Source organism: Balaenoptera musculus, chromosome 3 (assembly GCF_009873245.2).
Source record: "Balaenoptera musculus isolate JJ_BM4_2016_0621 chromosome 3, mBalMus1.pri.v3, whole genome shotgun sequence".
Taxonomy (NCBI): Eukaryota; Metazoa; Chordata; class Mammalia; order Artiodactyla; family Balaenopteridae; genus Balaenoptera; species Balaenoptera musculus.
The window spans coordinates 167,434,797-167,462,352 of NC_045787.1; the positions used below are offsets into that span (position 1 = coordinate 167,434,797).

The 27,556-nt window shown below is 58.6% G+C and overlaps 1 protein-coding gene across 6 annotated transcripts in view; it reads right to left on the reverse strand.

The window, feature by feature from the left end:
• KDM4B (lysine demethylase 4B) overlaps positions 1-27,556 on the reverse strand; it is a 141,054-nt gene that overhangs the window by 61,821 nt on the left and 51,677 nt on the right. For all 6 annotated transcript variants that reach the window (XM_036846843.1, XM_036846838.1, XM_036846839.1 and 3 more), the window contains exons 6-7: positions 25,233-25,426; positions 2,399-2,448 (exon numbers count right to left, since the gene is read on the reverse strand). In XM_036846843.1, the coding sequence (XP_036702738.1) occupies positions 2,399-2,448; positions 25,233-25,426 (244 nt within the window). The remainder of the gene's footprint in view (positions 1-2,398; positions 2,449-25,232; positions 25,427-27,556) is intronic.

A 27,556-nucleotide genomic window follows, 5' to 3' on the forward strand; every position in this document is an offset into this window, starting at 1 on the left:
CTTCCTCCGAGGAGGGGAGAGCAGTCCTGAGTGAGGGGCTGCAGAGGAAGCACGAGGCTCCCGCCCCTCCTCCGGAGCTGACAGCCCCTTTCCTGAATTCCAGGAGCTGCTTGACTTAATGAGTCTGGATTTTTCGAGAAGCAAGGACGGGGCGGCCTCCCTGCTAGCCGACTCTTCCTCTCCCAGCCCCGGCCACTGAGCCTCCTTCAGACGCCCAGGAAGCAAGCGAGCCAGCATCCAGGTCCGGGCATCAGAAAGGACCCGGCAGCAGCCCCGGATGCGGGAACAGAGCGCAGGGCGAGCTCCAGGGAGAGCGGCTGTGGCACTGTCTGGGGTCGGCCGGGGGCCCCACAGGATCCTGCATCCGGCTTCTCTAGTTGGCGCTCCGATCACCCAAAACTCTTCTAGTAGAAAAGGCATACTGAGGGAGAACAGCCAGGCATGGCTAAGTGCAACCCCCTCTGAACAGGAAGAACAGAGAAGCTGCAGGCAAGGCCCGGGGGTGTCAGCGACGTGGTCCCCAGAGAGCGCCCGCACAGATCCCCGTGGCTCTGCAGGTGTGGGGGGCTGACCAGTGGCCCCCAAGACGTCCATGTCCCGATCCCCGCAACCGGTGGAAGGTCCCCTCAGTGGTAGGAGGAACTCTGCAGACGGGATGAAGTTCAGGCCCCTGAGATGGGGATGGGCCTGGATCACCCAGGGGGTCAGTGTCATCCGGAGGATCCTTATAAGAGGGGGTCAGAGAGAGACTAGACCACAGACCAGGGAGACAGAAATGAGAGCGACGCGGCCCCACGCCCAGGATGCAGCTCCTCCAAAAGCCATAGAAGCCAGGAATCGGGTTCTCCTCCGGGGCTTCCTGAAGGAGCCAGCCCTGCTGATGCCTTGATTTTAGCCCCTAGAGGCTCACTGTGGACTTCTGACCTCCAGAAGTGTAAGAAAATAAATCTGTGGGGTTTTTTAATTAGGTTTTTTTGAGTAGTTAAGGTTCACAGCAAAATTGAGGGGATCTGTGTTGTTTTAAGCCACTGAGTTTGTGGTAACTTGTTACATCAACAGGAAGCTAATACAATAGGAAAAGACATTTTAAATTTGCATTTTAAAAAACATAATGGGAAAAAAATTAATTTCGATTTTACTGTCGAGCTCAGTAAGTAAGTTAAATTGGCCTTTGCTATGCCCGCCTGCACTGGAATTTCTCCCTAGAGAAGCATGTTCCCGAGAGCGGCTCCAGCCCTGTCCATGAGGTCAAGGTCCAAGTTTCCAACATAAAAGGTGACATGACGATGGCCTCTGCATAGGAACTGGGCCCGGGGGCACCTGCCCAACTCACCTGACGGCCTCCCTCCCACCCGGGACCCCGTTGACCCCGCCAACCCCGCAGCGAGAATCTGCTGGGCAGAGAGATGGGCCGTTCCCACCCCCAGGTCAAGTGCAGGCAGGGAGCCTCACCAACGCCAGGCCATGGCTTCGGAAGGTTCCGCGGCCACCTTGGGGTGCCGGCTGCCTACTGCTGCCACGGGGGTCGGGGTGGCCTGAGGCCCCGTGCTGTCTGCGCGGCAGACCTCACCCTCACCCGGGTGCTGCCTGAGAGGGAGGGGCTGTTCTTGGCTGCAATGCGAGTGCCCGCCCGCTGGGCCGGTGGGGTCTGTGAACGTCTGTCCAGGCACTGACAGCCATCCGCCCTCAGGACACGGGTCTCCGTGGGGACAGGACAGGTGCGAGATGAGAGCGATGGGGGGCCATAGCCCGGCCCCCCATCGGGGCACACAGAAGCCTCCGCGCCCCCCAGCCTGGGTGTCTGGCTTGTCTCTAAGGATCCCATGCCCTGAGGGCCGGCCTTTACCCGGGGGGTCAGAGCCCCGGAAGCAGCCCGGGACCCTCTCCGACAAATCCTGTCAGCCCAAGAGGCCCTAGCGAGGGTCTCAGTCCAGGTGGTGGAGGGAGCCCGGGTGACCCGACCCTGCACGGGATTAGCAGATGGCCCTGCAGTCCCCACGTGGCCGCACGGAACCTCCAAACTGGACTTCTCGTGTTCTAGACTGAGCAAAGACTCCATAAAGACAGAAAAGCGTGGACGCAGCACCAGGTGCTGGGGGGCGGGGGGAGCACGGGCTGCCCCCAGCCGGCAAAGCCTGCGGTCCTGTCCCGAACTCCGGGCCAAGAGGCTAGAAAACAAGAGTGCTGAAGCGACGCCATCCATGCGGCTTTCGTGAAGCGACAGACCCACAGCGGGGGTCCACGACCTGACCGCCAGGGAAGGGAGTGGAACACAGCCAGGACACCTGGAGCACGTCACCCTCCGGGACACCGACCCCCAGACAATAGCGTGAAGCCGGGGAGGGAGAGGCTGCCAGCCCGCCGCCCACCCTGGCCCCAGTGGGCCCCAGGCACCTACCGATTGCCAGACGCTCCAGGCGCTTGCCATGCTCTGGGGGGATGGCGTACCTACGAGAGAAGGGAGGCACGTCAGAGGGGAGAGTGTGTGGCCGCCGCACGGCTGAGGGCCCCAGGAGACACGCGGGCCGGCACAGGGCAGAGCCGGGCGGCTGCGGTCAGCGTGGGGGAGGGGCTGTCGGGGTCTGGGGATGCCACACGGGTGGGAGGAGGGGTGAGGTGCAGGCCCAGGACCCAGGACTTGGGGGGCGGTGACACACCCTCGGAATTGCAGGAGTGGAGACATTCCCAGTTAAGCAGCACTAAACCTCAACGAGGCTTAGAAAGCAAAACATGAAGTAAAGAGCACTGGATTGGAACCAAGGAGGAGGACGGAAGCATCCTGGGCTGTCCCCCCAGCCCCAGGAGCCAAGGGGAAAGAAGCTTCAGGAAGGGGCAAGACTTCATTCGTCACCCACTCTCATAAGTTGTATTTTCACACGTTTTTACATTTGAAAGATGATTGCGGCTCTGTCATAAATTAAAAAAGATGTAAGGTGAAAGTCTGCAAACAGATGAAGCGAGAGCGTCACCCGCTGATGCGCGCCAGCCTGTGGGGATACCCGGGACGCTTTCCTGGCAGAGGGCGGTGCCAGGAGGGACAGCCAGGGGCCAGGGGTCCAGAAGCCCCAGCCCAACCGACGTGCCTCCCCCAGCCCACCCGAGGGCACTTGGGCAAGATAGAAACCTCCATTTTCTTTTCTTTTCTTTTTTTTATTTTGGCTGCACCACGAGGTATGCGGGGATCTTAGTTCCCCGACCAGGGATCGAACCCTCGCCCCCTGCAGTGGAAGCACAGAGTCTTAACCACTGGACCGCCAAGGAAGTCCAGGAAACCTCCATTTTCAAGCAAAGGCGGGCCGTGGTAGGGCCGCTGTCCAGAGGAGGAGGGAGGGTGGTAAAGTGTCCAACGGTAGAGCTACTAGAGCATCCGAGTCCCGTCCCATCCGGGAGAAACTCCAGGATCCGGCAATCCTGCCCCCTGGGAACACTGGGCCACGTCTGACACATTTCTAGTTGTCACGACTGGGGGAGTGGTCCTGGCCTCGAGGGGGTGGGGGAGGGACGCTGCTCCACACGCCACAGCGCCCAGGATGCGCCCTAGTAGAGAATGACCCACCCGATGTCAGCAGTGCTGCAGGGGGCGGGGACCATGCTCTAGAGTAACAACGGCAATCTCTGCAATTCTAGAACGCGTCCACAGGAGGATGTACCCCACGGCTGCTCCCTCCTCCCCCACAGGGCAGGAAGCCAAATGGGGAGCGACACGGAACGCGGAAGATCGCCCAGACTCAGTAGCTGGCTGAGTCCACTCCAGCTGGAAGGTTTATCGTTACTTTTAATAAAATAAAAGGGGGCAAGGGTAGGAGATAAGGTGAACATTGTGCTGTCTCTAATCTAACAGGATAAAAATAATTAATTCCTGGGCATGTTTCAGGGCCCTGGAGGTGGCCGTGGCACCTTTAACTCTGCTGTCGTCAGAGAATTGCCCATTATCTGGACAAAGAGGAGGTGACTCTTTTTTAAATGGCCTTTTATCACTTACATAAAGATGATAAAAATTAATCCCAATCCAAAGCACCTCTGTGGGATTAACGTCCCCCCACCAAACAGGGAAATAAAACATTCTGCCCCTTCTGGGAAGATGCCCGAGGACGGGAAGGAACTAACTTATGGCTCCAAGGCTGTGATGATTAATGCAATATCGCCAGTCTACAATGCTGCTTTCACTTAATTACCGCCTGTAATTGGGAGTTGTAAAGATAAGATTAATTGAATCTGGTGGATGTTAAAAGTTTAACACATCGGAACGTGGCTCCTCTGTTATCGGAAAGTACAAACTGCAGGAGGCTGGGCTGAGTGTTCACAAGAGCAGCCCCTGGAGAGATTAGAAAGGACTCGTGGGCAGGAAGCCGGCAGCCACGGGGGACGTCTGGACTCCGACGGCCAAGAGCACGCTGCGCCTCCCACGGCTTGGAACGACCCGGCGACAGCCTGGGAGGTGCTGAGAAGCCCCTGTGCTCCCCCAGCCCGCACCCAGGGATTCAGCAAGCTGAAAACCTCAGTCTTCAGGGGAAGGCGGGCAGAACTGGGGTCCTGGTCCTTAACGAAACAAGCGCTGAGCGTGGGCCGTCCATTCAAAGGAGGCAGGGAGGGCGGCAGAGGCTCCATCTGTGCAGTTGTAACGGCTCCCCGAGTTCCGCTGGCCTGCCAGCGATGCGGGCGGCAGGTGCCCACAGAGCCCCTCCCTGCCACGGCCCTCCCCTCCGGGGCCCCAGGCAAGCCCAGAGCAATGGAGGCCCAGGTGAGCCGGCTACAGAGCTGGCCTCCCAGCAGGGCCGACATTCACCACTGAAGGAAAGTCCCCAGACCGAGGGGCCCCCATGGCAGAGCCTTGCATAGTCTCCAGCCTGGGACCGGGGCACGTTAACCTTGTTACAGCCCCGCCTGGTGTCACGCCACTGGGTCGGGGCATCCCTGACTCTAAGGCTTGGCTCTGGGAGGAAAAAAAAAGAAGGCAAAGCAGCTCTTTGGGCTGAGCAGGGCTGCTCGCTGACTCTCGAGGCAGGCAAGCATCTGTCTGGCCATTAGTGAGCAGGTTCTGGGGCCGTACAACAGAGTCGGTTTTTCTGGTCGCCAATATGGGGTTCCCTGGGAACTCCGTCCCCATCACAAGGTCAAACCTCACGGCCAAAATCAATCTGCTTTGCCTGCCTGCAACCCCAGGCAGCTGCTCTCTGGACGTGGCAGCCCGGGTCGCCTGGGCGGCAAAGGGTGCTTGCATGTTTCCTTGGACAGACGGCCTGCCCGGGTCCATGTCCATCTCACGACTGGGCCGGTGAGAGGTTTCCCAGCCAGCGGTCAGCCCTGCCCAAGCCCACACAGAGCCCCCCGGGCTCCCCCATCCCGCTCTCCACCAGCACGAGACTGGTTTCCCACGTGTCCTGCTACACAGTGGCCGTCTCCTTGGTCCACCAGCCCCCGCCTCCCCTGGGCTGACCACATCCCACCCCCAGACGCCCCCACCACCATGCTCCTCCCCAGGGACTGGGCTGCGGCTGGGTGCCCCCTGGTGGTCAGCTCACTCCAGGCCAGCACAGAAGTCACGGCAGAAGAATCTGGACGTGTCGGGATACAGGAACGGGCAGAGCCACTCCCAGAATCCGGGGAGGGATGGGAGGGACAACAGACCAGGGGCTTCAGGGGGCAGAGTCAGAAATGGGGGAGACCCCTTGGGGGAGTCTGCAGAGGGTTGGGCTGCCCACGCGGGGTCACGCAGGTCCCTCCGGCCACAGCACACGAGCCCCGGTCCTGAGAGCGGCCAGGCAGGCCCCTCCGGACCTTCTCCATGTATTTTATCAGCCCGTCCTGTGCGCCCCTCCCCCGCCCTTTCTCTCCTCTGGTCCACGTTTTACACAAAGCACTTCTGGATGACACTCAACCAGAAAGTCGTGGAAAATTCGGCGCTGTCAGCTCGGTGTCCCTGGCAACCGCTCCAGGTGACCCCGCGGAGGCTGCAGCAGGACTGGACAGGCTCCACAACTCCGGGTTTAATGCTGTGGAATCGCCGAGGAGGCCGAGAGAGACGAATTCAGGCATCGTTTGCCAGACGCCTTTTTCAGAAAGGCAGTCGTCTGCAAATACCAGGGGCTTCGGCGAGAAAATAAAGCAATTTTAGATCCGCTATATAGCCCAGGAGGTAACGGCAGAGGACACGAGGCACATGCAAAGCCACACAATGGTGAAGAGACCGTCCCAGTCCAGCAGTTTCACTGTTCAAACGACCGGCTGACGGGAAGGCTTCCGGCAGTGACCAGAGTCCAGAGGCCACGTTCCAGAAGGAAGCGACCCCCTGGTCTGGGGGAGAGATGGGCGGGCTGGCCCTGCCAGGTGGGCGTGCCCCAGCCTCTCCTTTCCAGGTTTCTTCTTTCACACTTGACGTCTAGAGTAGGGGATGCACCCCCTCCAAGCACGGTCACCCCCAAAAAGGCAACGCGGAAACCCGCACACCTGGCACAGGCCAAGAGGGAGGCCTGGGGCCAGAGCGGCCAGCGATCGCGTCCCAGACCTGCGTCCTGACACGTGTGCAGGGGTCGGACGTGCTTACGGGGGGCCGGGGACGGACTGAGGCTGGACGCTGGAGGGGTGCACCCCTGGCCAGAGGTGGGCGTCCCGCGGGCCCTGCTGAGGTCAGGCCGGAGTCCAGTCAAGAAGCTCTAGAAGCCAGGGGGCCGTGGGGTGCTGGTTGGGCAGAGGCCTCAGTCCAGCGGGAGGGCGGCTCTTGGGCCCAGAAGCAGCAGGTAGTTGAAAGGAAACACACCCTCTGCGGGCAGGCTCTCGCCTTGGGCGGGGGACAGGCTGCGTCCATCCTCCCAAGACGCTGGCCCGGGAAAGGCTTCCTGTCTGCAGTGGAGGATGCTATTAATGGTGTCATTTTCTTCGTGTTTTGTTTATTCCCCTGGAATGGCTTGATGGATGTGAATAATTATCAGACTATAAAAGCCAGCAAATGTGCTATTTTCTATCGCTCTAAATCATCAAACAAATAAAGTGTGAAACAGCATTTTTGAATATAATTTTCCCCTCTAATGGCTTAGAATTATTATCAAGAACAATGAAAATAAATAAGCAAATGCCTTGTGAGTTAAAAATTAAATGAGTGTGTCAGGAAGAGGAACATGGGCCATCGTGGAGAGCAGGGACCTGCTCGGGGCCATCGGTTCTGCAGAAGAAGCAAGGGGCTTCAGGCTATGCAGGAGCCCAGGCCTCTGGGTGTGGACTCCCACCGCCCAGTGCCCTCTGGCCCAGGGAGTGGGTGTCCGGGACCACCTCCCAGGGGGAGGGCTGTGCTGAGTGAGGGGTGTGCACCACGGTACCTTGTGCCCAGCTGACCCCCAGGAGGTCCAGGGAGCCCGTGTACCGTTGCCCTGGGACGGCCACATGAGACCTCGGGAGGCAAGGTGGGTGGGGCTCGCCGCTGCCCTTCCTCTCCCGGGCCAGGGACAGACAATGCCAGGTGGGCCGCTGCCTCTCAGGCCAGCAAGAAAACCTGTGGTCCTGGGGCAAGTTGTCAAGACGAGGAACGGGACGCTCCAGTGGAAGGCATCGCACCCCCGACGGGGCCCGTTTGCTCGGCTGGCCGGCCACCCTGGGCTACAGGACCCGTCAGAGTGGACGGAGTACCCTGTGAGGAGGGCGCGTTGCCACGGTAACGAGGTAATTCCCACACGCTCCCGCCAGCTGCAAGGGTAATGAGAGTTGATGGGGTCCTGACTCTCAAACCCTGCTGCCCATCCCCGAGAGGCCCCCTTGGCCTCTGCCAGGGCCCTGCCGAACAGTTTTGCTCAGAGTCAGGTATGAAGCGCTATAATACGGACTGTATCTGTTCCCCGAGATGTGTGTGACTCTCCTCCGGGTGACAAGAGCACTCAGGATTTCTTCCATCGCCCAGCCTGACAGCTTCCACCGGCGCGAGGCTCGGCTCCCCGCCCCTCCTCTCTGCTGAGGAGAGCGTGCCAAGAGCAGGGGTCCAGCCAGGAGCCCTTTGGAAATGTCAGTTCAGCCCGACGCGAGTTGGAGGGTGAGGAAGTTAATTTCACAGTGTCTGCACAAGGCCGGGGCAGACAGGCCCCTCGCCGTTTAACATGCTATGACAGCAACGGAAACAAGAAGGCAGAGTCCACGGGAAGTGCCGAGACCACATGTCACGTTGGAGGCCACCTGGCACGAGTGAGCCGCCTGCACGGGCCCAGGAGGCCATGGCAGCTCCGAATGCCAGCAGCCCCCAGCGCCCCGTGTGCTGGGCATAGGGAAAGGCCGTTTTTACTGCAATCCTCAAACACACGCCCTCTCTAGCCATGCATCAGTGGGACAGTCCTGGCGCGCTGCCCCGTGGTCTGGGCGGCCAAGCGGAACGAGCTGGTCACAGAGCAGGCTTCCCCTCACCCCCGAGTTGCCCAGGTGCCATCTCTGCGCTGGTTAGAGATGAGCTGGGCCAGAGCGGCCTCTCGCTCTGCTCCCCCGCAGTGAGGAGTGAAAGGGCCCAGAGAAGCACAGTCACAGGCGGTCTACCCTAATGTGATCACCATGGAGACGAGCCACGACACCTCCAAGAACTGCAGGTGACTTCTACGTGCAGCATTTACATTAAATTCCAAACCGTTCTGTATAAAAAATTCTTAGGACTGCCCTGGTGGCGTGGTGGTTGGGAGTCCACCTGCCAATGCAAGGGACACGGGTTCGAGCCCTGATCCAGGAAGATCCTACATGCTATGGAGCAACTAAGCCCGTGCGCCACACCTACTGAGCCTGCGAGCCACAACTACTGAGCCCGCGTGCCACAACTACTGAAGCCTGTGCGCCTAGAGCCCATGCTCCACAACAAGAGAAACCACCACAATGAGAAGCCCGCGCACCACAATGAAGAGTAGCCCCTGCTCGCCGCAACTAGAGAAAGCCCGCGCACAGCAATGAAGACCTAAAGCAGCCAAAAATAATAAATTAAAAAAAAAAAATTTTTTTTTTTTTAAAAGAAATACATTAAAAAATTAAAAATTCTTAGCCATCCAGGACTAGGAGGGACCTTCCCACGGTCACGGTTCAAGGTGAGGCAAGAGAGGTACTCTGGAAAGTTGGGGGCAAGGCAATCCACAGCACCGCGCTGAAGACACTAGCCGGTGTAATAAGTCAAGAAAAAGATATAAGGGGAGTAACAATCAAAAGGGAGGAGACAAACTTTTTCTTGTCAAGTAATATAACCTTCTACCAGGGAAAACTAAGAGAACGAGCTGGTGAATTAAGAACTAAACAGTCCAGCGAGGATGCAGAATAAAAAAAAAAGACAAAATCAACAGATAGCCAGGCTTCCTCTGCACCAGAAAGACATTCACAGAAGACTATAAAACCCACTAAGGTGAACCCTATCCCTTGTCCAGAGGTCCAGAGGCAGGAATTCCTCACCACAAACGAAGGCAAACATAAACCTGGGCATGTGCTGGCCACTGACAGAATCGCAGAGTCTGGTCCAGGAGACCGAAGTGCTCTCTGGGAGGCTGACACCGCCGGGAGATGCAGCCCCTCGGTGCCTCTGTCTGGAGTAGGACAGGGCAACAAACACACAGGCAGGCCTCGGAGTTGCGGCGGGCTCGGTTCCAGACCACCGCAATAAAGCAAATATCACAATAAAGCGAGTCACACGAAGTTTTTGGTTTCCCAGTGCATAAAAAAAGTTACATTCACGGTACTGTACCATACCATAGTCTAACAGTGTGCAATAACAGCATTATGTCTAAAAAAATAGTGCATATACCTTAATTTTAAAATGCTTTACTGCTATAAAGTGCTAACCATCATCTGACAATGCAGGGTTGCCATAAACCTTCAATTTGTAAAAAATGAAGCATCTAAGAAGTGCAATAAAACAAGGCGTGCCTGTACAGCAAAAAGCCCCCTTGCCCCTGCCCACATCTCTCAGTAAAGGAGGTAACAGGTGTGACCGTGACATCACCGGGTGACTCCAGGTACACACGTGGCAGGACTAGTTTGTCAGGTACGAGCAGGCCTCATCATGACAGTTCAAACGTGAAAGACGGGCTACTAACAGTCACGCTGACGGCAGCGTTAAAAGGGGACAAGTGGCCACCCGGTACCAGGCTGGAGAAATAAAACATGTTAGAAAAAGCAGACAGGCTCGCCCTTGAAACACGAGGGAGCAGGTCCGAAGGCCGGGCAGGACAGCCCTGGGACTACCGAGATACCCCGCAGTCCCCTGCCCCACTGGGAGGGGAGGAAGAAGAGCTGTCACCTGCCCAGTTTGCCCGGGAGGGGAGGCTGCAGGGCACCTGGCCCGGGGGAAGGAGGGGAGACTGAGCCCTTTCCTAAATACTCAGGAGAGCAATCCAGCCTGGTGGGGTGGGTCCCCTGCGCGTCCCCCCCACCCCGTGCACCCCCATTTGGCCACCACTGCACAAAGGAGCTCGACCTGGGTGGCATGGCTCCCTCCCTGAGAGCGACTGAAACTGCCTGACAGCAAAAGGACGCCTGCCCTGTTTCCATCAGGAAATCCCATCTCACCCTCCGAAGAGGCTGTTCGGCGGGGGGCCGCCTCCCTCATTTGTCCAAGTGCTGGGGCCCTTTACGTGACAGATACGAACACTTGCTGGGGAGACAGGATCAGCCCAGGACCAGGGTGGCTTGTCTCCAGGATAGAACCTTATTGAGCTGCAGTGGTTTTATCTTTAATGGATCGTTTTACGGGACAATAGGTGATGGAATTTGGTATCTCACACCAGCAGTGCCAATGATTTCAAGTAATGACATTTTTACTGAAACGTGCAAGACATAAACAGAGTCCAGGGAGCATCCACTCAGGGACACTGGGGCGTCTCAGATAGGGATGCTGGCTGACGGGGATGCCGGCTGACGGGGATGCCGAAGGACCAGCCTGCTGGCAGGACCAGGTGCTCTGCAGCCAGAGGGGTCGCCCAGGCTTCTCAGGGGGCTGGGGAAGGGGGGACGCGCCCCGGGCTCCACGCTCGCTCGCTCGCAGGCTGCCCCCACCTCCCCGAGGTTCCCAGGGAAACGGAGAGGGTCAGCATCCTGAAGGCCCCCCAGCTCCAGGGCCCGGTTCACAGGAGCCCATAAGCCCACTTTAATTAAGGAACAGACTTTACAAGGTGAGCGGTGTTGAGCTGCAATTAAATGCTGAAGTGGAGGTTCCTGATCCCCAGCCCGGGTTTATTTCAGGCCCGTGAATTCTTTTTGTTATAGACAGGACCGAAAATGCCAAGTCACTTGCGGGCTGGGTTTTGACGCTGCTTTGAAGCTGTGGGGGGCCCTTCTCAGGTGAGGTTTTAAAAGGCAGGCGGGGGCTTCCCTGGTGGCACAGAGGTTGGGAACCCACCTGCCAATGCGGGGGACATGGGTTCAAGCCCTGGTCCGGTAAGTTCCCACATGCCGCGGAGCAACTAAGCCCGTGTGCCCCAACTACTGAGCCTGCGCTCTAGAGCCCGTGAGCCACAACTACTGAAGCCCACGTGCCTAGAGCCCGTGCTCCGCAACAAGAGAAGCCACCGCACCACAACAAAGAGTAGCCCCCGCTCGCCACAACTAGAGAAAGCCCACACGCAGCAACGAGGACCCAATGCCGCCAAAAATAAATAAATAAATGAATAAATTTTTTAAAAAAGGCAGGCGCCCATCAACACAGTCAACGCAGCCTCTAGTGGGAGCTGGGGAAAGGCCTTGTGCTGCCAGCGGTGGGCGGGAGGGGTGTGCGTGCAGGGGGGTCCGTTTGTGGGGATGCAGTGCTGGTGAGCGCCTGGTGCTGCTGGTAAAGCCACCGCTACCTCCCCCTCGTCAAACTGCCTCAATTTCCACCTGTAAACTGACGGGCAGGCAGCTCCCATTTCGCCCAGGGCCTGCTTATGCACCACCGCCCCCCCCCCCCCGCCCCCGATTTATTTCTGCTGAAACACACAGGAGGGCGGGAACAGGAAGGGACAGAGGGTGGTCCGCTGAGAGTGCACGGGCCACGCCGGCACATGGGGGCTAGCTGCGGGGAGCTGGGGAGGGTGGCTGGGAGTCCAGGTCTGCCCTCGGGCTGGGACAGCCGGGCAGCTTCAGTGCGGGGAGGCCCCAGGCCTGTTACATCACTTCCCGCATCCTTGCTGCTTTCGCGCTCATCAGCATGCACCCCCACAGAGGCGTGCGGCCGCTGAACCTCGTGCGGACACACGCTGACAGTGGAGGCCCCCGGCGATTGGGAGGACAGGCCCGGAACTCTCCCTGCCCCACCAGAGGGGGCCCTGGGTGACCGTGACTTGCCCCTTAGCTACGGGACTGGCTCTGGAGAGCATTCAGGTGACGGCGTCTCTACAAGCAGGTCCCGTGACCAGCAGTTCCAGTCTCCGCGTGTAAGACCATCAGGGTCTCAGCTGACTGCCCCGAAGGTGAAGGGCGCAGGGCCCTCGGGGTCACTCTCGGGGTGGCTCTGGGTCCTGGTGCTTTGAAGAGGGTTTAGCTCACACACGGGTTAAGTAGGGGAGAGCAAACAGACCCAGCCGGAGGGGAGCCGCTGAAAGAGGGCCTTCAGCATGTCTCACCCCAGAGATGAGCCTGCCGGTCCCCGCTCCCCAGCTCCCGCTGCTGTGCCCACGTGAGGGGAAAACACACCCTTAGCCAGATTTTGAAGCAAAGCTAACAAAGACTCCCTCAACTCACAGATTTGCAGGAATCTCCCTTCTGGGGGGCTGAAATCTGCCGACAGCAACCTCTCCAATACGGGAGAGATGTGCCGTGGAAACCAGACCCTGCACACAGAGCAGGAATCTACAGAACGGATGGGGAGGGTGAGCGACTCCAGGCCAGGACCGCCTCGGCCACAGACCCCCGACGATTCAAGCAACCCCTCATCCAAACACAGCCAGCGGGAGGATCTCAAGATGGGAACAATGCCCGGCGAAGCCACTTCTCTCAGAAGAACTGATGGCTTCTTAGAGTGGTGGGATGGGGGAGGATTCTGGCGACTGGCCTGGCGCTCCAGACTGGAGCCAGGAACACCGGGCGGGCTGGTTTGGCTCCTGCTGCCCTAAAGCGAAAGTCCTGCGGTCTCGCAAGCGGCCTGAGCCAGCAGAGCGCTATATCGTTCCAACCCCAAAGCGCCCACTTTGAACAAAAGACTCCAAAATGAAGGGCCATCTGCCCCTGCCAGAGCAAGCCAGCAGGCTGTGTGACAGGCCAGCCACGCCTGCGGCCACCAGAGACACACAGGCAGGAGATGGCGGCGCCCACAGAGGCAGGCCGGCCTGCCCAGGCAGCAAGGGCTACCCTGACCTGCCTGCCCAGGGCTCCCACACCCATGCCCCGGGCCTTCCCTCCCGCAGCTAACATCCCCCTGGAACGGTGGAGTAACTCGCGTCTCCCTGCCTCTGGCCTGGCCACCTGCCCTCCAGCAGAGCCCCTCCAAGGGCCGCCCTGCTGCCTCTCCTCCCACAGGTCTCAGCCCAGCGCCTTCCCTGCCTCCAACTCGGGGGTCCCGCTGCCGCGTGCCACCCACCTGGCCCTCCATGCCCACTCGGGGGGGAGTGGGGGGCCACACCATAAGCTCCTGCCCTGACACACGGTGTCTGCCCTGGAGTGGTTCACACTGGGTCCAGAGCGGGCACTTGGCCAGGGTTTGAGCCGACCCATCTCCTTCTACAACCTTGAAGCCACCTTCGTCCAGCACCACCACGGTAGCAAAGCTACGGCTCACCTGCCCCTTTCCAGCCCCCTACCCCCGTACACGCAGTCAGACTATGTTTCCCAGGCTCCAGTGCTGGAAGGTGTAGCCACGTGACCTGGCGCTGGCCAATGAGATGTGGGCAGAAGCCATGGGCCTGCCTCCCTGGCCCGCCCATCAAAGTTTCAGGAACACGGCCTCCCCCTGCCCCACCTGGACGCCTACGCCCAGGGTGACCTCGGAAGCCACGCGCTGAAGGTGGCAGAGCCTCTGGTGGCCTGGGTCCCTGGGTTTCTGCAGCATCTCCTCCATCTCCCACAAGAACCCGCCGGCTTTGATTTCAGCTCAGCAGGGCTTCGTTCAGTGATGTTTTGGGGACTCTGTAAAAAAAGGGTCCACCCTCTCCCACGCCTGCAAGCTCAGGCCACTTTTGCCAACTGGGACGCCCCCTGTCCCCATGGGGGAGCGCCTGCCCGGGCACGCACTCCCAGAACCCGCCGCCCCTTCTGATTTGCAGGAGGACACTCCGAGGGGCAGGGCGGAGCAGTGCTTAGGAATGCGGGCTCGCACCCGTAGCCTGGGCCCAGCCCTACCACTCCCGAGCTCTGCGGTCTCAAGCTGCGGTCTCGCCAATCCGGTCCCACGTGTGAAGGAGGACAGCGTGGGGCAGTGGGCGAGACCAGGAGTCAGTCCAAGCACAGCCTGGCACACGAGAAGCATCGGAACGTGGCTGCTGCTACCGCTATGTCTTCTCACATTGTCACACTGTCACGTACAGTGACAGATTCTTACACGAGCAGCAGGTAAAGGATGACATGATGTTTGCCCCAGTCCCAAACTGGAGACAGCCCAAATGTCCACCAACAGTGGAACAGATAAACAGGTGGAGGCGCGGTCACACAACAGAAAACGCTGCAGCGTGAAAATGGATAAACTATCACCACACACGGCGGGGACGAATCCTCCTCGCAGACAGAGCAGAAATGCAAGAGACAAATCAGTCCGTGTGGCTGGGGTTCAAACCCAGCCAGCACTCAACCGTGTCTCCCACGGACACAGACACACAAAGAAAACGGCCCAGAGAAGCAGTGACACGTGGGCCATCAGAATCAGGAGGACGGTCCCAGCTCTGCGGGGCGGGGGGAATGGGGCCGCAAAGGAAGGGGGCCCAGGACAGAGAACGAGGGGGTTCATTTCCCAACAGCGTTGACTGGGGAGTCATTCGATAAACTGTATGTATGTATCCATCTTTCGGCCAAGTACAATATTTCACGTATTTTTCTGTACCATGTAAAGTCTTAGGATAAAAACATTTACCAAAAAGGGAACACACCATGACAGACATAGTTCTCAGGTGCCCCTGAGGCTCACATCCCCGCTCTCGGTCATTCCAACATCCCCTCTCGGTGCTGCTGGGAGGGGATTTGGCTGTTATAATTAAGGCTCCAAATCAGCAGATCTTATAATTGGGAGGTTACCCTGGGTGGGCCTGACCTAATCTGGTGGGCCCTGGAAAGGCATCGGTCCCTAAGTCAGAGGGGCCAAGTGTGAGGGGACCCTCGGTACCAAATGGACCTTCCCCAGAGCTCCGGGTAGGGGTCCGGCCCGCCGACACTCGACTCTGCCTCTGAGGCCCTAAACCGAGGTCCCGGCAGGCCCATGCCTGGGCGCTGAGAGCCGGTCACCTCAAGCTGTCCGTCTATGAGATCAGCTATGCAGCGGCGGCGAACTAAGACTGCCCAGCTGGAGGGAGGAGCAAAGAGATCAAAACTATCTGACAGAAGGACGCCAGATCGTCCACATCTGTCCAATTTGGGTACTGGGCACGAGGCTGTTCTGTTAATTATTCTCTTTCCTTTTCCGAAATTTGAAGTATTAAAAAAAAAAGAAAGAAAGAGCACACTCCAAAGAGGACAGTATGGAAAGGGGGGAGGTGTGACCTTCCAGTGGAGACACCTGAGCAGCACGACCTCAGCCAGGGGACCGAGGTCAACACCAGCAGTGATGAGTCATGTTGACGGCAGGCACCCGAGATGAAGGATGAGACGGCCCTTCACAGGTGGTCCTCCTCCCAGCACCCAGCGCCCCAGTGTAACCGTGAGAAAAACACCCGACAAGTTCCCACTGAGGGAGATTCTACAAAATCTCTGGCCACAGTCCTCAAACCCATCAAGGGCATCGAGAACAAGGAAAGTCTGGGAACCCTCCTACACAGTTGGTGGGAATGTAAATTGGTACAGTCACTATGGAGAACAGTATGGAGGTTCCTCAAAAAACTAAAAGTAGAGCTACCATATGATCCTGCAATCCCACTCCTGGGCATATATCCAGAGGAAACTCTAATTTCAAAAAGATACATGCACCCCTATGTTCATAGCAGCACTATTCACAATAGCCAGGACATGGAAACAATCTGAATATCCATCGACAGATGAATGGATAAAGAAGATGTGGTACATATACACAATGGAATATTACTCAGCCATAAAAAGAATGAAATAATGCCATTTGCAGCAACATGGACGCAACTAGACATTATCATACCAAGTTAAGTAAGTCAGAAAGAGAAAGACATATCATATGCTATCACTTATATGTGGAATCTAAAATACGACACAAATGAACTTATCTGTGAAACGAAAACAGACTCACAGACATAGAGAACAGACTGGTAGCTGCCGGGGTGGGGGGGTGGGGCGGGGAGGGAAAGATTGGGAGTTTGGGGTTAGCAGATGCAAACTATTACATATAGAATGGATAAACAACAAGGTCCTACTGTATAGCACAGGGAACTATATTCAGTACCCTGTGATACACCATAATGGAAAAGAATATGAAAAAGAACATATATATGTATAACTGAATCACTTTGCTGTACAGCAGAAATTAACACAACATTGTAAATCAACCATACTTCAATAAAATAAATTTTAAAAAATTAAAAAGAACAAGGAAAGTCTGAGGAACCATCACAGCCCAGAGGAGCCCGAGGAGATGGGATGCCTGAATGTCACAGGGGTCCTGGATAGGGTCCTGGGACAGAAGGGACACCAGGGACAAACAAGGCAAACTGAATGAAGCAGGACTCTAGTCAACAAGAATGTACCCATAAGGTTCATTAACTGCAACAAATGTCCCAGCCTCATGTAAACTAATAAGGAGGCTGGGTGTGGGGTGCATGGGAACTCTGTACTGTCTTCTCAGTTTTGCTGTAAAATCTAAAACAGTTCTGAAAAATAAACTCTTTCAAAAAGAGAGAGAGGGAGTACACCACCAAAACAGTGGATAAACAGACCAGCCTGTGACAAACACAGAAGGAACAAGGACACAGTGGACCATTTGCACCGGGCACCCTCCGTCATGAACCCTCCCACCCCTGCTCACCAAGAAGCCAATTTCCAAATCCATCAGCTGCGCTGCTGCCCGGCTGCCCAGGCTCACGGCAAGGCATCAGATCATCGGGAATATCAGCAGATCCCCCCACTCAGCCTCGTGGGCTCTGGAGGAGAGCATATGGTGAGATTTTCCTTCGCAGAAGGCTGACCTTCCTCTGCCGAGCGTGATGTTAAAATCACTTTGCATTCCCTGAACAAACACCAACTGTGCCTGTCCCCGCCAGCACTGCGAGATGCAAGGAGGCAGCCTGCGGGAACGGACCCTGCTGCCCGGTGAGCGGGAGCCCCTGGGGGAGCACTGGGATTCCCAGGTCCCCGATCTGCCCCGAGCTGCACGCAGCACAGGTTGTCACCTGACGCAACTGTCTGGCTTTGCTGGGGCAGCACCAGGCTACTGAGTTGAGTGCGGGCGAGGCTGGCAAGAAGCAGTCAGATGTTTGGGCTGATCTGTGATTCAAACCATGCTGTGTCACGCTGCACAAAAATCCTCTGAAGTTGCCTGTTGTCGCACCCGCCAGGTTAATTAATGATGCAATCCTATCCTCATAGCCTGATGACACGATGCCCCAATTTGAGAGTCCAGCATCAGGAGTTAATTTTCAAATGCCAAAGCCAGCTTCTGGTTTCAGATTTCCGGCACAATCCTGACAAGCAGAAAGGCTGGGCTGTTGGCATTGGTAACGACAGTGTGGTCCCGACAAGAGCGGACCGAGGGCTCTATGAGGAGGGCGGGGAGGGGTTCCGGGGTGGGGGGGGTAGTAACACGGCTGTGCTTCCCATAAGCCCCCGGGTGCTCAGGCCCTCCTGGGCACGTGCTAAACCACTTCTCCCAGCGCTGCGCCAGCGTCCCCGTGCTGCTGAGCTCCAGGGTGTGTGCGCGGCTGCAAAGCCCAGCTGGAAGTGACAGCTCCCAGCAGGGGCTCTCGGTCACCTCGCAGAACGCCAGGTCTCCAGTCTTCTGGGCATGGTCCCCGGGGGTGGCGGGCGGGACCCTGGAGGCCAGACTCACGAACTGCCTGAGTGAGGAGACACGCTGTCCTTTCCTGACTAGATGCATGCATGCGTGCTGCCACACACGCAACCCGAGTGCACACGCGTGCACACTCCAGGGTGACCAAGCACCGAGGTCCCCCCGGGTCTGAGAGGGTTTCCAGGATGCGAGACTTTCGGCTCCGAAGCCAGGAAAGTCGCGCTGGTCACCCTAACGCCAAGGTCACCGTGCACCTTGAAAGGAGGCAGTGGGCACACGGGTCAGGCACACAGGGAATAAACGACAACCAGGCCTGCTGCTGTGGCCAGAGCCGCCGTCAAAAGAGATGACGGAGAAGGCGCCCCCTGCGGCCCACAGCCCTTTGCGTCAAACAGTGAGTGCACAGCGAGCTTTGGACCAAGGACCCACGAGCCGGGAAGACGGGCCTCGGTTGGTCGTGCTGTTTAGGACAACAGCCACCTTCTCTCAGAAGGAGGATCCTTCTGCAGAGACGCGACCACCCCCATCATAAAACCGATGAGCAGCTTCAGGCAAGGCTGCGTGGACTGAGGGCAGACTCCGCCAGGGCTGCAGGGTCCGGTGTCTCCGCAAACAGATTCAAGCAAGCTCGGGGCCTTGGACAGCACGACCCTGCCTTATCTGTTGTCTTTTAATAAACAGGGGTCCTAACACCTCTCTGCTCTCTGGCAGTCTGCTCTCAGGAGGAGCTCTCTGCTCAAAAACATTCTTTTTGTTGCTGGATTTCTGGTCACCATAGCCCAGGAGGCAGGGCAGAGCAAGGAGGAGCCGGCTGCTTTCCCCAGTGTGTTTACAACGTACACACCGAGCCTCCCTGCATCGTCGTGGTGGGTCTCTTCCCCGGCCCCCCAGGTGCTGCGGCCACGTGGAGCTGCTGAGAGAAGCTGCTTGGCTGAGCTGCGGCGCCTCTCTCTCCCCAGAGACCCAGGAGGAAAGGAGGCAGTGCCTCTATCTCACTCTGGCATCCTGTACGGGGACGGGGCGCAGTGCTGGGAAGCTAAGTTACCAAAGCCAATCTGTGCAGCCGTCACACTCCTACCAATCTCCACTCCAGATGGTGCCCAGCCAGCCCTCCCGCCACCGTGGGGCAAGGCGGGGCCGCTCCTGAGTCAGGGAATGGCCCCTGCTCCCTCCCTGCCGTGCCAGGCTCTCAGAAGCCACGAGGTCACCCAGGGACCTCCTCCGGGAGTCACCAGCGCCCTCCACCACGGGCTTTCGGAGCTGCTGCCTGCGGTCGCTTTGCTCGGCTCCATCAATCACCAGAATTCCCAATTCTGCCACCGGGGACAAAGCAGAGGCCCTGGCGGCCTCCCGGCATTGTGGTCCAGCAGTGTCACCTGTAGCCAGAGCCAGGGAGCCTGCGGCCGGGAGGAGGGCGGGAGGCGCCTGTCCCCTGGGGCTCACTGGGGTGATTAATCAACGTCCACAGGGGGTGCGTCTGGGCAGTGGGCTGAAGCCGCCTGGGGTGGGCCTGCAGGGAGGTCCCGAGGGGCCGGGAGGGCGCCCGTCAAGGGGGAAGGGAGCAGCCCAGCAGCCCCACCCCGCCCCCGAAAGAGCAATAGACCCCTGAATCCTGAGCCCAGCACGTCCAGCCTCTCTCCCAAGCTGCAGCCAGAGAGAGAGCAGGAAACACAGGAGCTGGGCCACATCTGCACACCAGCTCACGTCCCTCCTGTGCCCCACGGCAGGGAGCACATGCCCTCAAACGTGCACGTGCGCACACACACACATACCGACGCCCACACATGCACACACACTCACAGACGCGCAGGCACACCTCCGGAGTACCAAGTGCAGGCCGAGATGACTGCCTGCTGGGCGTCAAGTTTCCCGGCAGCAAAAGAAAGGCTGCCCGTTCCCTCTCCTGTGAAAGTCCCTGAGTGCAAATGCCGAAGAAAAACTGTAGGTGCCACGGAATCAAAAGGAGAAATTCTCAACGCACCCTGGTGCAGCGCTTAGGCTTCTTAAAGGTCACGGAGGGAGCAAAGCTCTGGGAAAGGCTCCCCGGCCCCCTCACCAGCAGCCCCTCCACCGACTGCCCTCAGGGATCCGCCCATCACACCCCAGGACTGTCCACGAGCCAGGGGGGCTCCGTGCCCTTTGTGGGAGCACAATCCAAAAGACCCTCTCCCCTGCCCCCGCCTTGGGGCACCTGACACCCAGGCCAACAGAAGCCAGAGGGCGGGAGGGGCTGGGGAAGCCGAGAGAAAACCAACTGCAGGACCTGCCTGATGGCCGAGGTCACGGCCCAGACAATCCCCGCAGGGAACACTGTCTGTCCCGTCCTGGGGCCCTCTGGTGGCACGTCCTCCACCCACCCGCATGTGGGCACACGGCAGGTGCTGCATGTGGATACGGAGCCCTGCGTCTGGGCAACAGCGTGAAACGATCCCAGGTGGATGTGTCACACGCTCGTCTATGGATACAGTTCCTGGTGACATGCTGCCCACAGGGACCCAAAGGGGCCGTACCAGGGGTGGGTATCGAGGGAGGACCGGCAGACGGAGCAGCCCCAGGACGGCTGACCCAGCACCACCCACGGGCTCCAGGCGGTGCTCTGGATGCTGAGCCCGGTGCCCTGCACCCAGGCCCAGCCCTGCGGGAGGGGAGGCACCCTGAACCAGGCGGAGCTGCTCTGCCGGCCTCCCCAGACCCACGACCTCCTGGCCTCAATGGCCAACCGTCCGGGCCGCTGCAAGGCTGGGTCTATTTTAAACCCCCGTCTCTAAAGGGATCTGAAGCCCTCACGTGCTGCGGATATTCTTAGCCTCGCTGCCAGAGAGCGCCGCACAATGCCGGCCTTTCGGAGCAAATTCCATGCTTTTATCGACACCAGGCTGTGCGCGTCACTCTGACACACAAATCACACCACCAAAGTAGCAACAGACCCAGAAAGGCTCCAAAAGACGCCGTAAACCTAAGTCGACACTTTCAAAAAACAAAGTGCTACTGAAATAACCCGGAACGGTTGCGATCAAGCTACTGCAGACGCAAGAGCACGGTGTGATTTGGGAGACAGACGTGGGAACAGATCTGCAGGAGAACCCCGCCCCCCAGGGCCCAGGGGAAGGCAGGGAGCAGGGGCACCACCCTCCCGGGGATCCTGAGTGGCTCCCTGAACCCCCAGCCCAGGGACAAGAGGACACCTCACCAGCCCCCGCACCCCACCCCTGCAGAGGTCCACGTTGACCCAAGAGGGAGTGCGGCCTCCACACGACGTAAACCTCCGTGCACGGGGGCTCCCAGGGGCTATGGGGTCGCTGTGCTCCCAGAACCCAGGTCTTCTGACAGCGTCCATCCCCGCCCCGTGCCAGGCCACTGCTGGGGATAGGGACATTGGGTGGGGGGGAGGGACACCGAGGGCCCTGCCCTCATGGGGTCCGAGTCTGGCAGGGAAAGACTGACACCAACTTCAGACACGGCCAGCATGTGGTCACTCTGAAGGACGAGCATGAGGTGTCCTGCCAACATCTGGGGTCCCCACCCCAGTCCCGGGGAGCGAGCATGAAGGGCTCCAGCATGGTGGCTCAGCTGAGCTGGCCGGGCACCGGGGGTGGGACAACAGGGCAGGTGGCGCAGAGCTCGCGCGGCCACACTCGGGCAGCGTGAGGGACCCCCACGTGCAATCCCACCCCTTCAGGACCAGGAACCGAGATCCAGGTCAAGTGCCTTCCGGAATGTTCTTCCCGTAAGGAAACACCACTGTGGCCAACGTGACCCCTCTGGCTGCTTCCCCAGCACTCTCAGGAATCGGGCTGTGGGGTAGGGGGAGGCGGGCAGTGGGTGGACAGCAGGGACCACCCGAGCAAACCAGGGGTGCAGCTCAGGTGGCAGGGGTGCTGGGGGCTGTCCTGGGGGACAGGCAAGCGAGGGGAGCAAGCCGTCGGCCCTGTCACCCGGGGGCCGCTGGCCCTCATGCTCCCAGCATCCTCTCTCTGGGGGACATTCCTCAAACCCAGTCCCACTGTCTTCCATCCGCCCTCGATCCCAGCCGCTTCTCAGAGGCCCCCAGCCGCTCACTCCTCCCTGCCCCCCCAGGCCACATGTCCCCAGAGAACACACTAGGGCCCCAGTCTCCTGAGGCCTCCCCATCCCCAGGCAGGCCTGCGTCTGAAAGCTCAACCTTCCTTGCCCAGCAAGTGCGGGGACCCAGCAGCGGCTGCTTGCTTACTCTTTCTTTCTTTCTTTTTTTTTTTTTTAAAGGAAGAAGTGGGTTTTCTCCCCTTCGGACCCCTCTGGCTGGGAGACCCTGACCAAACCCAGGGCTAAGAGTTCCCACCGCCCAAGGGCAGAGGCTCCCTCTCCTCCTGCTGCTGTCTCCAGGGGGCCTTCGGAATATCACTGCCACTGCCGGTCTGAGGAGTCTATAAAAGGATGAAAGAACCTGGGAAATCTCCAGCAGCGCACAGAGCCAAGCCAGAGGGAAGGGCGGGAGCGCCATCTAGCGGCCCGTGGGGGAGCCGCGCTGGGGCAGGACTGGAACACGGCCACTCAGAGACCCGGGCAGATGTCCCTCCCGCCACCACCCCACCCCATGAGACACGGCCCAGGCCAGTGAGCTGGGCCCAGCAGAGCGTGTGCGTGCGCACACACACACACACACACACACACACACACGTACCTGACAAATACACACACACACAGATATCTGACACTCGTTGCACATTGGTACCTGATCCACACATATACATAGACTTATATACACAATACAGACATAGAGATACCTGACAAACATACCCACACAGATACATCATACACACAACACACACACAGATACTTAACAAACACACACATAGGTACGTGAGACACATATACACACACTTACACAACACACACATACATACACTCATATGCATACTCACACTGACACACACACCCATGTGTATACACTCACACATACACTCGTATACACTCATTTGTATACACACATATACACACAAACACAAATATACACACAAACACACACACATACTCACATATACGCAGAAACACACACTCACACACACCCCCTCGGACACACACACACACGCACACACTCACACGCACGCATGCAGCCCCAGCCTGCGGATCTATCTGCACGGGGAGCCCGAAGGCCGCTCATCTGCACTCAGCCCGCCAGGCGCACGGGGAGGACGCCGCTGTGCAGAGCGGTGGGCAGAGCCCCCAGGGAAGGGGCAGGTCCACTGCACCCCACAGGTGCGGGCCTGGCACAGAGCAAGGGCCCCTCCCGCCAGGCCTGGACTGGGGCCTCCATGCATCCTGGCCTAGCCTTGCCGTGGGGAGTCGGGGGGCACGGGGCGGCCACGCAGTCACTGGGGCCTCCTGGGCAGCTCGGGGACGGCACCCTGACCAGGAAACCCCTCCGCTCGGTGCGCAGGACCACACTGCAGGTGTGAGGCTCAGGCCTTTGTTCAGCCACCATCACCAAATACATCAATCTCTCTCCAAATCTTTCCCAAAAGGAAAATTCCTCCCCACCCGGAGGTTCCAATGATCAAGGGCTCACGTAAAGTCACAGAAGGCCACAAAAGGAGAGGAGTGGATTGATAACAGGAAGCCCATGGAATTGTAACAGGATCCCAGCAAACACACAAAGTAGCACCACACGAAGGCCACAGGGCCTGTGGCCAGCAGAATAATGGCCCCAAAGATGGCCACGGCCTAATCCCGACACCTATGGACATATCACCTCACGTGGCAAAGGGGACTTTGCAGGAGCGATTAAGTTAAGGTCCCTGAGACAGGGATGACCCTGGATTCCCCGGGGGGCCCAGTGTCATCACAGGGTCCCCCATAAGAGGGAGGCGGGAGGGTCAGAGGCAGAGAGAGGCGGGAGATGCTGCGCTGCTGGCTGTGAGGATGGAGGAGGGGCCGCGAGCCAGGGATGCGGCGCCTCTAGACGCTGGAAAAGGCGGAACCGAACCTCCGGAAGGACCAGCCCTGCCCACACCTGGATTTAGCCCCGTGAGGCAGAGTCAGCCTCCTGGCTCCAGAACTGTCAGAGAACAAATGTGAGCTGAGTTAAAGCCTCCAGATCTGCAGTCCTTTGTTACAGCAGCCCTGGGAAACTCACACGTGTCCCCAGCCTTCCCTGCCCGTCTGAGTGGGAACCGCTGCCAGACAGCGGGGCAGGGGCTTCACTCGGTCCACGGCAGAGGCGAGGAGAGGGTGGTCACAGGGCCGATGGCTGACAGGGAGACCTGGTTTCCCACCCAGGTCCGCTGCTCAGAGGGCCTGCTCCCGCCCCTCAGCAAAGGGCCCCAGAATGTCCCTGTTGACTTAAGGGGGTAGGGGGCCCTCCCCCAGGTCGGCAGGCACAGGCTCAGCCACGTGGGGCTCAGCTCTCTGTTGGGACAAGGTAGGGGCGCCTTGGCCAGGGTCCGCCAGGGTCCGCCTGGGTCCCTGCTGGGTGCCCCCCCAATACAAAGGTGAGGGGTTCACTGGCTGAGCTCCTGAGCGCCTCTCTCTGCCCCCCAGCTCCTGCTCCCCTCCTGCTCCCCTCTGAGCCGCGATGATTATTGTGACAACAGAACCTTCTAACAGCTGGGGAGAGGCAGGGCGATGTGAAGCCCCCACCTCAGAAGTCTCTGCTGGAAACACAGCGAACAAAGACGGCCTCCTGCCGGCCCCCTGGCAGAAGCTGCGTGTCAGGGGAGTGCTCAGCTGGGAGATTCCAGAACATGACCGCACTGGCGATCTGACCCAGCCTGGGGGGCCCGTTGCTCACAGAGTGCCCTGCAGGGCCCAGCATGCCCGCCCCCACCCTGCAAACAGCTAACCCCACCCCCCAATCTGGAGGTCAAGAGGGAGGCGAGGGGAGGCTCAGGCACAAGGCCGCCCGCTCCCCAGGCCCGCGGCCCCAAAGCCCGCAGCACAGCGCGGCCCTGGGAGGCGCTACCGGAAGCCTGGCAGCAGCCATGTTCAGTGTAAGGTGCTCTGAGCGCAAACTGCAAGCTCCGGGGATCTGGAAGCACGTTTCTGGGGGGCGTGCGTGCCCTCATCTAGAGGGGGCTGGGCTGGCGGAGCCCCCACCCCGACCCCTGCCTGCCCCGCCCAACAGCCCCAGGTGCAGCCCCAGGAGCCACGTGCAAGGCCTTCCCCCCCTACCACCGCCCATCAGGCAGCCCCGCCTCCCTCAGCAGCAGCCGGCGGGGCTGCGGCCGCCCCTCACCAGGACTTGGGCTCCCCGAAGTGCAGGTAGTTGATGCTGTACAGGTCCATGTCCTCCGTGTGCCAGGCGAAGGTGGTCTTCCACATGCCGAAGTACAGGTAGGGGGTGTTGACGCCCTCGATGATGGTGCCGCACTCGCGCTCCACCATGTCCAGGATGGTCCGCAGGTTCCCGATGTTCCACTGGGCCACGTCCTGCACGGTGGCGAGCACACGGTCAGCCTGCCGGCCACCCCGGGCACCCAGCCTCTCCCACTGTCACTTGCCCCCAGACGCCAGCAGTGAGACACCTGCGTCATTCCCTCCGAGCCCGGGCCGCGGTGGGACCCCTGCCCAGGGCCCAAACAGCATTCTGCCCCACACCTGCCTGCTTCCGAGCCTCGCCCACCCCAGGGTCCAAAACCCACCCTGGGCTGCGCACACCCCACAGACACAGGCCCCCTGCCCCGGGCCAGGGGGTCAGGCGAGGCTTCGCCTGGATCCCACGTTGAGCTGTGCGTGAATCATGGGCGGGGAAGGCCACGCTGCGGCCACGGTTGGTGGTGAATAATTCACGTGCCTTGAAGTCAGTGACACAGAAAGAGGAAGAACGGGAGCGGGGCTCCCAGCGACGTGCCAGACAGGCCTCCCCGCACCTTCCCACAGCGGAGACGGGGACGGCACTCAGAGCCAGGCAAACGAGGGAGGGATCCCCACCCACCAGCCTCGTCTATTCCTAACGCCACAAGCAAACAAACCCCGTCTTGTCGTGAGAGCTCGTAAAACATGCTTTCGTTGACGTCCAGTCCCCGGGGAAGCCTCGGGGCTGCTGAGATGCTGAGTGCACGGCAGCGTTCCTTCATGCCCCAGATCCACCAGTGCCACCCACTGCGTCCATGTTCTAAGCCCGACTTGGCAGGTCGGTCTTTGCAAGACGACCTGTGGCCAGAGCCCAGGACACGGAGGAGGGCCACGATCAGACCCCCACCGCGAGCACGAGAAGCCCAGGGTCGCCTCAAGTGGAAGATGCCCAAGACTGGGGGCACCAGCAACCAGTCGTCTCCCCAAAGCCCTGTCCATTTGCCACCCACCCTCACCCAGCCCACCTGGACAGGGGACCCGGGGTCTAGACTAAGCTGGGCGATAACTCATCATGGGCCAAGTCATTCTCTGCTCTGGGCCTCAGTTTCCCCTCAGTACAAGGAGACTGTTGTACTAGGTCAGGCACGGCAAACACACGGCGCCAAAGCCCCAAATCCTCTTCCAGAACCCAGGGCAGGCTCACCCACTGAGCTCTGCCTCGGCCCCGCTGAGCCTGCACTGGGCCTCGGAGCCCTTCACGGGGCCATCACTACAACTGTCGGCAGCACGTGAGAGCAAACCCAGAGGTTCTCAAGGGACGAGCCTCCAATTCTTGAATTTTTATTTAAAAACAAAATTTTGGGTCCTCAAGAGAATGAGAATATAAGCCACAGACTTGGAGAAAATATTTGTAAAACATAAACAACTGTTATCCAAAATATACAAAGAACGCTTAAAACTCAACGAGAAAGCAAACAATCCACATAAAAACTGGGCCAAAGACCTGAACCGACACTTCACCCAGGATGATACACTGACGGCAAATCAGCACATGAAAAGGTGCCCCACATCATCAGGGAAATGCATATCGAAACCACAGTGAGGTACCACCACACACAGATAAGAACGGACAAAATCCAGAACGCTGACAACACCAGATGCTGGCGAGGATGTGGAGTAACAGGAACTCTCATTCACTGCTGGTGGGAATGCAAAGTGGTCCAGCCACTCCGGAAGGCAGGTTACAAAACTAAACATAGTCTTACCATACGCTGCAGCAATTACGCTCCTTGGTATTTACCCAAAGGAGTCGAACGAAAACTTATGTCCACACAAAAATCTGCAACGGCTGTTTACAGCAGCCTTATTCGTAATTGCCCAATCTTGGAAGCAACCAAGATGTCCTTCAGTAGGTGAATGGATAGATAAACCATGATATATCCAGACAATGGAATGTTATTCAGATCTAAAAAGACATGAGCTGTCAAGCCATGACAAGACACGGAGGACCCGTAAATACTGGGTTGGCCAAAAAGTTCGTTCGGGTTTTTCCATAAGATGTTACATATGACTAAGTGGAAAAAGCCAATCTGAAAAAGATTATATACTGCATGATTCCAATTATAGGACATTCTGGAAAAAGGCAAAACTATGGAGACAGTAAAAAGATCAGTGGCTGCCAGGGCTTGGGGGAAGTGGAGTGATGAACAGCCGGAGCACAGAGGCTATTTTTAGGGCAACGACACTATTCTGTATGACACCATA